Raw genomic sequence first — 10,346 nt, forward strand, 5'->3', positions numbered from 1 at the left:
TCTCTTCAACGGCTAGCCTAGCATAGATTAACGTTACATTGCGTCTCGAGTGTCGGCCAATCCCTTGATTAGAGATGTGGACAAACGCCCTCTTTTCTTTTCAAGTCAATTAACCCACCAGCGTCCGCCCTTAAAGAACGACAACCATGCCAAAGGCCATCGCCACCTGACGTAAAACGCCGTTTCGCGGCCCACCAACGGCGGCCTCTGGAATCAAGCCTTCAAAGGGACCGGCCGGCACACGTTGCTTTGCAGGTCCAGCGCTCGTATCCCCCCATTCCACTTCCGCCGATCAGGACCCAATGCGAGCAACGTCAAGCATCGCAAGCGCGGGCGACTAAGCGGTTAGCGGCTCCTCGACTCTCCATCTCGGCTAACGAGAAGGGGGGATCTAACGAGCAAAGAGAAGGGGGGCAAAAAGGCAAAGACTGGAAACCTAGAGCGTTATTACGACATTTATGACGGCTGTGGAGCATTCCCCTGATCGCCTGATAATGACTCGCGGGCGCGCAAGCCGCCACTACCGAAGAGACTGACGGCCTCCTCCCGCGGTCTCAAGAGTCCCAAGAACAGCAGAGCAGTTGTTGGTTGGCATATCCGTACACTGGCGGCTGGCCTCTTATCTATCACTCACTCACTCGTGACATCGGTAGAGTATCTAGTTTACCCTAGCTGAAAGATACCCTTGGTTCCCCCGGCCATCGGACACTTGGGAAAACTGCCCAGGACACCGGGAACTAAACTGATGGGGTTTTCCCTCTTAGACAACTGGACTGTGCTCCTGTTTTTGTCCATTTTGCTCTCTGGTTCCCCTACCGTCTACCAAACTCCCATTTTTTCGCCCCCCTCCGTGACTCCCAAGTTCCTCTCAACATCGATCAAAATCTCCCAGACGGCTTGCGTGCGCGCACTGGACGGACAGTCGCGGATCCCCACCTGTCATCCCACCAGGAGCATTCCACAAACGACCCCGTTTTTTGATATCGGGGAATTTTAAAAGAAGAAAAAGAAGGGGAAGGGAAGCAATCCTCGCTCGCCCTGTCATCTGTAGAGGAGGAAGGGACATGGAGTAAAAGGGGGGAGTCGGTCAAACTTGCTCGACATATTGTCACGAAGCCGCCAGATAGGCAAACTCGACTTCCATCGAAGGGGGGGAAACCAACATCTACATCTGGGGACCATTCTTATACGAATCAACCTGTTCTTGGCTGCCAGCGTGGATCAACAGACACGCCGCCCACGCAGAGACAGCAAACAACATAAAGCCGAGCATCCATCACCAACATCAAATATCATCATCATCATCATCATCAATATCAACATCACTGACGACGGTCGGCCATGACAACCACGTCGGACCCCAACCCGTTGACGACGCAGCGCGGCGCGGCGCCCCTGACGACCGTCTTCACGACGCCCGACTTCTGCAAGGACTTGTACTGGACAAACACCATCACGCCGCCGCTGTCGAGCGTCGTGTGCATGCCGACGTCGTGGCACCAGCTCTACGACTACAGCTGGGGCTACTACTCCCCGGGCATCTGCCCGTCGGGCTACACCGAGGGCTGCGCGTTCCCGACGTCGCTGGCCACGTCCAAGGACGGCGGCATCCGCCTCGGCGGCCCCGTCGTCGAGGGCGAGACGGCGCGGCTGTGCTGCCCGACGGGCCACACGTGCTACACCGACTCGTGGGCGTACAGCAAGTGCATCTCGACGGTGCCGACGACGTCCTTCTACAACAGCGACAACCAGCCGACGTCGCAGCTCGCCCTGGTGTTTGCCGTGCAGGTGCGGTGGCGGGCGTCGGACCTGAGCATCCTCGAGACGGACCCGACGGTCCCGGGGGCCACGTATACGGGCCTGACGTCGACGGGGGCTGCAGGTAGCAGCGGAGCGACGGCCGCGTCATCGGCAGGGACGGGAGGCGGAACCGGAACGAGAGCGAGCGGATCGGCCGCCACGGCCACGGCCACGTCGACGGCGACGGCGGCGCCGGAGGGGTCGAGCACGGGAGGAGGGGGCAGTCAGGGCATCTCGGTGGGCACGACGATCGCCATCGCCGTCGGCTCGGTCGCAGGGACGCTGGCCCTCGCCCTCCTGGCCTTCGTCCTCCTCTGGCGGCGACGGCGGCGGCGGGACGCGCAGAAGGCCGCCAGCGCCCACGCGCACGACAGCGACGCCAAGTCGGACTCCCTCGCGGCTCCGGCGCTGCTGGCGCACAAGGCGGCGTCCGGCAAGACGTCCCTGGACATCACGTCGCCGCGGCCGGGGTCAGGAACGACGGTCGTCGGGGACGGGCCACTGCACTCGCCGCACACGCCGACGGCGACGGTTGCCGCCACGGGCGCGGGCACGGGCACGACGACGCAGCTCGACTCGACGGCGGTCATGGAGATGGAGACGTTGGAGAGGCCGCAGGAGCTGCCGGACGACAACGCCGTCTTCGAGATGGAGGGCGACATGCCGGGCCCGCCGCTGTACCGGGAGAAGGAGGGGTGGCCTCTCCGGTGGTGAGGTAATTCGCGAGGCTCGCGTCGTTTCGGTATGTGTTTTGTGTGTCTTTGGGTTCATGTAGCGCCGGCGTTTTGTGTGCAACCGATAGGATTACGAGTGTGCTTTCGGGCCATCTGGGTCAAAGAATACCTTGGGAGAGAATACTCTGGGAGAGAATAACAGTCCGTGGAGACTGAGATTCGGTTACACGAAATAAACCTAATCAACCCTGTTTCCTCAGCGAGGCTTCTACAGTATACCTGTCGCCTCAACTTGTTTCTGCCTATGCGCATCAGCTGTTGTTCTTTTCGTTATTCCACTAACAGATCACCCTGTGTTGGAAGCCGGTGTCATACAGATGCTGGCGATTTCCAGGCCGCAGTATCATCGGCCACCGCAATGACTGTCAGGACGTTGTATAGCATGCTCTTCAACCATTCAGTCTCTTTGGGGAGATGGCAACTCTCCGTCAAATCACCCACACCCACAACCGCGGTATCGTCTCTGAACGCGGCGCCGCTAGCATGTGCTGGGAGACTGGGGGCTTTTTGCAAGCCGGGCTCAGCCAGAGCCAGCAACTCGTCATCGTTGGCCTGGACGCGTGTAGTGAGAGACTTGGAGCTGACGATGAAGCACCGTGTGGAGGCAGTGCTCAAGGCGGCATATGGGCAGACTGAGATCGTAATGGAGTAACAGGAGAGACATGGACTGTCCTAGGACGGATGCGCCGAGATGCTTTATACGTCGTAGACGAGGAACAAACGGAGCGAGGCATGAAAAGTAGTTCGGCTGCATATTCTGATGCAAGTAGGATCCATAACACAACTATCCATCAAGGCTTCAAATGCTAACACTAACTACACAAACGACTATGCTTGCTGTGCATGGTCTATGACTCCGTGGACGACACAGCGGTAACATCCCTCCTGTGCTTATCCCACGGGCTCCCGCCCTTGTTCGTCGGCGTGTCGGCGTGATGGCTCGCGATCTTGGTGTCGAGGGGCGCCTGGCGCGACTTCTCGCCTTTCTGCGCTTCGCCTCCGCCGGTGCCGAAGAAGCCTTGCAGCTTGGACCCGACACCGGAGCTTTGGTTCGAAGTGTCGGGGGCGCTCCCGCTACCCTTGTCCTTGCCCCCACCGAGAGCCCCCGTCGCCGTGGAGGACCCGGGGGTCATGGACGGGCCATGCGTCTCGATCGCTCTCGTGTTGGAGTTGCCGCGCCCGTGGCCCCCGCCGATCTCGCCCGCGTCCGAGGGGAACTTGTCCCGGGGACCCTTGGGCGTGTCGCTGTTCCCGCTCGCGCCGCTCCGGTTGCCGGTGCTGAGCTCGGCGCCGCCCGTGTTGTTGTTCATGCCGACGCCGGCGCCGCCGAGGCCGTTGTCGCGCTTCGCATCGGCAGCACGCTTCCTGTCCTCCGTCGCCGTCTGGTCCGACGTCGGGCGCGGCTTAGCCGTGTTGGAGATCTGTTGCGCGGCGTCGCCCGAGGTGCTCGAGGGGGTGCGGGCGTAGTACACGCCGCCGCCAACGAGGGCTGCGGCGCCCATGAGGGGTATAGCGAGGTTCTGGCGCGACATGTTTGAGTATATGGATTTGGTTAGGCGGTTGATGGTATGAGATTGTGTGCCTGATGGATTGATGTCTGGTACGTCTGGGTTCAATGACAGTAAAAACTGGAAGTATTGAATGTTATGATGAAGTCAGGACAGACAAGAACGATTGGGAATTCAACAATGGTCGACAGGTTAACAAGTACTGTATGATATGCCCTTACAACCTTCGAACCTCCGTTATAACCAGATCCATTTCTCTGACCGAATCACGCCATCATGCGTCACCACGGCAAGATGCACTTGTGCGCGCGCGCGCGCGCCCAAGCCTCTTCTGCTCCGAGGCGCAAATCAATGACAGCTGCTCTGGTGGGTGATGACATCAGCGTCTTGTGCGACCGTCCGCACGGGCGGGCCGCCTCCTCGACGATCGGCGGCCGATGATGAGACCATGATTCGTCAATGGGGCGAGTGCAGCCATACCCCCTCCTCTCCCTCCCTTTCTCCAAGTCTGTCCCAGACCAGAAAGCCCCAGGTACAGGAGGGAGTTCCATAGAGGACTAGGGCCACGCTTGTGCACACCTGGACCTGGTCTCTCTCTGGGCTGGAGTTTAGAGGGGGCGGCAGCGTACATGACGACGGAACTCGGGGCAATGGTGTTGATGATTTAGCTACAGCCCCGCGGACCCTGAGATCGGATCGGATCAGATCAGATCTCTTCATCTTAAACCAAACAACGATGGCTGGTCTCCCCTGAGCGTGGCATGATGACATGACCGGCTCCGAAGGGGGAGGGGGTCCGCGCAGATACGGCCCCACAAATGCTCCGGATCCGACCCGGAAGCGGCACATCGGGTCCGGCCTCAGTATGCTCTATGCTCTATAGATCGGGACGCCCAGCTCATCTTTCTTCACTCCCTGTACCACACTTACTCACTCCTTCGTCGCCATCCCCTGGCCTTCTTCCATCCAAACCATCCCCCGCCCGAGACGTCTCCTCAGGTAGACGCAGACCACCGCCGCCAACGACGCCCCGAAACACGCCGCCTGCACCACGACGAACCCCGTCCCGAACCGCACGTTCATATCCCCCACCTCCCGCCGCTCCATGAACCGCACGAGCGGCAGCCCGTGCAGCGTCGTCACGAAGGTCGGCAGGAACGCCGCGCACGGCAGCAGGCCCCACGTCCACAGGCGGTACCGGTCCCAGAAGACGCCCGGCAGCGCCTCGATCTCGGCGCGCGCGCCGCGCGGGCATGGGCACACGCGCGTGAAGCATGAGAAGTAGCAGCGGCAGCGCAGCCAGCTGGGGCGCGCCGCGATGAGGACCTCGATGGTGGCGATGTAGAGCACCAGGACGAGGGCGTAGGCGAGCGAGAGATGGCGGATCGTCGCGGGCATGCCGAAGCCGCCGCCACCGCCGCGACCGGAGAAGGACTGGAAGAAGGGCGCGGCGCAGGTTTCGGGGCCGCGCAGGCACGCCCAGTCCGCCGGGGGAAGCTCGAGGGCCCGGGCGACGGCGACGAGGTCGCGGGGGAAACGGGGCGAGTGGCCGAGGATCCCGGCCTTGGAGGCGTCGGGATACTCGTAGCCGAAGGAGGCGGCGAAGTGGTGCATCGTCACGAGGTACGAGTCGGACCCGGGGGACGGGATGATGCCGTCAAACTGTACAAGACAAGACTGTAAGTAAGTCACGGCCGGGTTGGACGACTGCAGCGCCGCGCGCGTCGGCTTGTTACGTACCTGCACGACGGACAGGCTGGAGAGTGCGAGACTCTCGGAACCGGAGCCGGAGCGTATAACCCATCTGCCGGCGATCAGGGTGAGGATCTGGACGATGACGCCAAAGGTTGCGCATGCATAGGTGAGGGCGAGGAGGATTGTGCGCATGCGCTGCCGCCGCGAGATGGCTGGTGATACTTTGGACAGGTGATCCATTGCTGTAATGTTGCTATCGAGCAGAGGAAAAGCAGACTCGCTCTTCTCGAGATTCTCTCAATATGATGATTCTTTATGATTAGGTAGGAAACACGACCCTAGAATCGTCGACCTTGGGCAGGGCTGGTGATGGGGCCTTTATCCACGGCGCGTTCAGAGGAACCCTTAGCATGACGACCAGGGGGGATGCATCCCCCAGCTTCGCTTTCAGAGGGCCAAACAGCCTCCGAGTAGGGTTGAACTGGAGGAAATCAGCCTAGAGCCGGGGCTGAGTGCAGCGTGGGGGGACTGACGGGACTGAAGGGCCATAAGCGCTAAGAAGGATTCCTTGGCTTGACTGCGTCGACTTGGTCAAACAAATCAGGCCGCGCCGTTCGTATGCTGTCAGTCCCAGACGGTGTAAAGCCACGGCCTCGCCGATTCCACGTTGCAGATAGGCTGACCGTCTCTCTCTCTCTCTTTTTCCAATTTCTTTTTTCCATTTGTTACCCAAGAGCTTCGAGAAGGCCGCCGTCTAAGCAGCGTTGTGTTGTTTGCCCATATCAGTCGTGACGAGCTTCGCCATCGCTCTCGTATACTCACCCAGCGCTCGTGTTTATTGTTGCGGAGTTCCGCATTCATGTTCGTAAATGATCGTAACTATTCTGGTTTGGTATTGTCGTATTTGATACGGGTGTCTATGAACGTGTCCGCCTGACTTACACCACCACTCTCTTCTACTGATACAGCTTCAAGCATCTTTCCTGACAAAAGGCCGGCCCTCAACTCCCACACTCACGAGTGATAGTACACCTCGGCCATTTTCCAGCTCATAGCTTCGAGAACCCCATGAAACACCAGCAATAAGAGCACACCATGGGAAGCAAGACTGCACCCCCAGCTCCTCTTGCAACCTTATACGACAAGCATCCCCCCCCCAGCTCAACCCAAGTCTACGACGTCACGCCCCTTTCACCTCCCCTGACTAGTCCTTCGGCCGATACACCACCCTGTCCCGCAACAGCCGCGGCGTGTCCGGGTCGTGGCTCGGCAGGACGACGACGTCGTGGCTCCTCGCGTACTCCTTGATCTTGCGCAGGCTCTCAAACGCCGTGACCGGGTCACCGTTGGCGCCGTCCGGCTCCTCCCTCTCCAGCACGTCGATGGCGTACGTGGCGTCGCCCGTGAGCAGGTACCGCGTCGTGGTGCCGTCGTCGTTGTCGCCCACGACGATGAGCGAGACGTGGCCCGGCACGTGGCCCGGCGTGTCGACGGCGACGACGGTGCCGTTGGCCGTCAGCACGCAGGACCGCCCCCACGGCCCGACGGCGCGCCCCTCCTCGAAGTCGAGCATGCGCGGCTCGAAGCCGGGCGGCCAGCGGTCCGGCGTGCACCCTTGCATGGCGGCCCAGACCGGGTGCTTCCCGAAGGCGTCCCAGTGCTCCGGACCGACGTAGACCGGCACGTCGGGCGCGGCGACGGCGAGCTCCTCGAGCCCGCCGGCGTGGTCGTGGTGCAGGTGGCTGAGGACGACGAACTGCAGGTCCGTCGGCTTGACGCCGCGGCGGCGCAGCTGCTCGACGATGCCGTCCTCGCGCGTGACCTCGAGCTTGTTGAGCATGCCCGGGATCGGGTTCCAGCAGGGGAAGTAGCCCGGCTCGGTGCAGTGCGTCGAGACGCCCGTGTCGAAGAGGATCGGGCCGGCGGGGTGGTGGATGAGGAAGGCCCCGAGCGGCATCGGGCCGATCCAGTCGCCCGTGAGGGAGCGGAGGAAGCGCATGGCGATGCTGCGGTTGGCGATCGGCTGGCCCTGCATCGGGTTGCGCATCCAGACGTTGCCGGTGGTGATGAACTCGAGCGAGATGCCGTCGGAGGCCATGTTGGCGGTGGTGAGAGGGGAGGGGAGGGGGTGTATCACCGGCCGGCGCGTTGTCTCGAGACACTTTTGTTCAGTCTGTTGTGAATTGCAAGTTGAGCCAGTCAAAACGTTCCTGGGAGCAACAACCCTTGATCGTCGAGAGGAGTCGAACCCCGATATTCAGAAGAAACAGAACCGGGACGGAGGAAACGCATTCTAAATGACATGTGAGATGACCACCCTTTCTTTACCTCCTCCCCCCTTCGGGGGTCTTGGATAATCCCACCGCAACTCCGTGATCTGCAGGCACCCGTCACCGGGGGACGACACGCAAGGAATCCGTCGGCCGTAATCTGGCCAATAATGGCTATTCCGGTCAGACATCAGCTCCGCCTCCTGCAGCGTGCAATGACATCCCTGCCAACCGAGGCCCGGCCGGCCCCCATGCTGACGGAAACGCGTGCCTAGTCTGGTTGAGTGGTGGTGGTGGTGGGGGTGGGGAGACAGAAGTAGGGCATGCGTCAGACATATTGAACCAATATTCTCTCAAGAGCGTTAGTAAAATGGAGGTCTTCAGCCTTTTTAAACGAAAGACAAAACCCTCGTGATGAGCCACGGGGTTTCAACTAGTATGTGCATAGGTATGTGTATATATAATCACACAAGCCAGGGGAGCCGACACGGGATGCCCCCAGCTTGACACCATCTTCAAAAGTATGTACACGAATGATTGGAAGAGTTCCCCAAGCGCCACGCCTGAACCTTTTACCTCAGCAGCGCGTGGACGGTCGAGTTGTAGCTATCGACGCAGGGGCCGAGGTAGGTCGAGGTCAGCGAGGCCGTCGAGTTGGTCACCAGCGACGCGAGGGCGCTGGTGCCGCAGCGCAGGCCGAGGACGAAGGCCTTGTGCATGGCGTCGGCGAGGAACGGCGCCGTGTGCGTGTGGTCGTTGGGGTAGTTGGCGTTGACGGTCGCGGCGCCGAGGTTCTTCATCGCCTGCGCCGCGTACTCGCCGTGCGGGACGAAGTAGTAGCCCTTGGACGGGCCGCCGAGCTGTTCGACGGCGAGCCTGTGTTGGGGGGTTGTTGTTGTTAGTATTGTGATTTATGACTCGAAGGAGGGGGCAGGAGGAGGAGGAGGAGGAGGAGGAGGAGGAGGAGGAGGAGGAGAGAGTAGGGGGGAAACTTGGGTTGATGGAATCATGAGAACCAGTTTTTTTGGGGAAAAGGACTTACCAGGCATAGTAGAAGAAGCGGTCGTATCCCCACTTGAAGGTGCCCGTTTCCCAGACATTGTTGGGCGTCGCCGACGAGATGATGACCTTGGCGCCCTTTTCGTTGAACTTCTTGGCGGCGTTCTTCAGGTAGGCCGGGTACGTGAGGACGGTCTCGGCGACGCCGCTGGGATAGATAGTCAGGTCAGCATATGTATAGGTATGAAAACATGCATATATAACCTCGGAACGCCCTCCATATATCATCACGTCCGACGGGCAAACTCAACTTGTAGGTGGTCTGGCACGTCTGGGCACCGTCGCCGAAGCAGTCGGTCCTCCCGTTGTCCGTCGGGGTGAGGGAGCCGCCGTCGTTGTGGCCGAACTCGATGACGACCCAGTCGCCGGCCTTGACGAGGTCGGCGACGGCGTCGAAGCGGCCCTCGCGCGTGTAGGAGCGCGCGCTGCGGCCGCCGATGGCGCGGTTGTCGACCTTGGCCTTGCTGGGCGCGAACGAGTACTGCAGGAACGTGCCCCAGCCCTCGGTGCCGCCGCCGCCGCCGGCCTTGGCCGTTGTGCTGTCGCCGCAGAGGTAGACGGTCGGCACGGACTGGCGCTTCTCAACGTCGGAGCCCGAGGCGGAGTTGTCGGCGGGCAGGGCCGAGGCGAGGCCCAGGAAGCCGGCTACGATGGCGAGGTTGGCGCGCATGATGTCGGAGAGGGTGTCTGTGTCTGTGTCTGTGTGTCTCTGTGTGTGTGTGTACGTGTATAGGATGAGGAACGAGTGACGGACAGTTCGAATGAGCGAGAGGGTGTCGTGAAAGACGTTGGAAACTTTCCAACTTAAAGGTGGGTGACGGACTTGTTCATAAAGGATGGGAGCGTCATCACCTACAGGTCCTGTACGATGTACAGTACTCCTCTCTTTAACAAGGTTTTGCATGAGCCGGGATACTTGGGGAAATATTGTCTTCCATAAGGTGGTGGAAGGTCTCGCCGGCCCAACCTTGTCCCAATCAACTCTGTTGCTGGCCAGCTAGGAACGCCTCCTCACCGTCTCCAATATCGATGAACACGACGTTTGCTTCCACTCGTCCGGAGGGGGTGGCCCTCTCGGTCCATACTGGGACGAGACCGAATCCTGGATCACGAGGAGCTGGATGGCATGGTTTAAAGACGGGGGGGCCGGCCCTCGCTCTGCGCCATATAGAGTGAATGTCGACATGGCCGAATCTAATTTGGGGGGGAGAGAGGAAGCCAGCAATTTGGAAGAGCCGCAGCGGCGCCCCGAGGTCACATCGGGGTTTTCCTTGCGGAGA

The 10,346-nt window shown here is 60.6% G+C and overlaps 5 protein-coding genes across 5 annotated transcripts; 1 reads left to right on the forward strand and 4 right to left on the reverse strand.

Moving 5' to 3' along the window:
• Positions 1-1,341: 1,341 nt before the first annotated feature.
• On the forward strand, positions 1,342-2,514 carry CH63R_00321 (uncharacterized protein; the record flags this gene model as incomplete). Its single annotated transcript, XM_018295296.1, has 1 exon — positions 1,342-2,514. The coding sequence occupies one exon, from the start codon at positions 1,342-1,344 to the stop codon at positions 2,512-2,514; it is 1,173 nt and encodes a 390-aa protein (XP_018163658.1).
• An 868-nt stretch (positions 2,515-3,382) lies between these two features.
• Positions 3,383-4,066, reverse strand: CH63R_00322 (uncharacterized protein; the record flags this gene model as incomplete). The annotated part of the gene is made up of 1 exon (XM_018295297.1): positions 3,383-4,066. One exon carries the CDS (start codon positions 4,064-4,066, stop codon positions 3,383-3,385), a length of 684 nt encoding a protein of 227 aa, XP_018163659.1.
• Positions 4,067-4,972: 906 nt separating this feature from the next.
• Positions 4,973-5,977, reverse strand: CH63R_00323 (uncharacterized protein; the record flags this gene model as incomplete). The annotated part of the gene is given in 2 exon segments (XM_018295298.1): positions 4,973-5,782; positions 5,789-5,977. Coding segments are annotated over 2 exon segments (999 nt in total).
• A 964-nt stretch (positions 5,978-6,941) lies between these two features.
• Positions 6,942-7,835, reverse strand: CH63R_00324 (Metallo-beta-lactamase superfamily protein; the record flags this gene model as incomplete). The annotated part of the gene is made up of 1 exon (XM_018295299.1): positions 6,942-7,835. One exon carries the CDS (start codon positions 7,833-7,835, stop codon positions 6,942-6,944), a length of 894 nt encoding a protein of 297 aa, XP_018163661.1.
• A 744-nt stretch (positions 7,836-8,579) lies between these two features.
• On the reverse strand, positions 8,580-9,736 carry CH63R_00325 (GDSL-like Lipase/Acylhydrolase; the record flags this gene model as incomplete). The annotated part of the gene is made up of 3 exons (XM_018295300.1): positions 8,580-8,883; positions 9,050-9,214; positions 9,279-9,736. 3 exons carry the CDS (start codon positions 9,734-9,736, stop codon positions 8,580-8,582), a joined length of 927 nt encoding a protein of 308 aa, XP_018163662.1.
• Positions 9,737-10,346: the final 610 nt, after the last annotated feature.

Source organism: Colletotrichum higginsianum, chromosome 1, assembly GCF_001672515.1.
Source record: "Colletotrichum higginsianum IMI 349063 chromosome 1, whole genome shotgun sequence".
Taxonomy (NCBI): Eukaryota; Fungi; Ascomycota; class Sordariomycetes; order Glomerellales; family Glomerellaceae; genus Colletotrichum; species Colletotrichum higginsianum.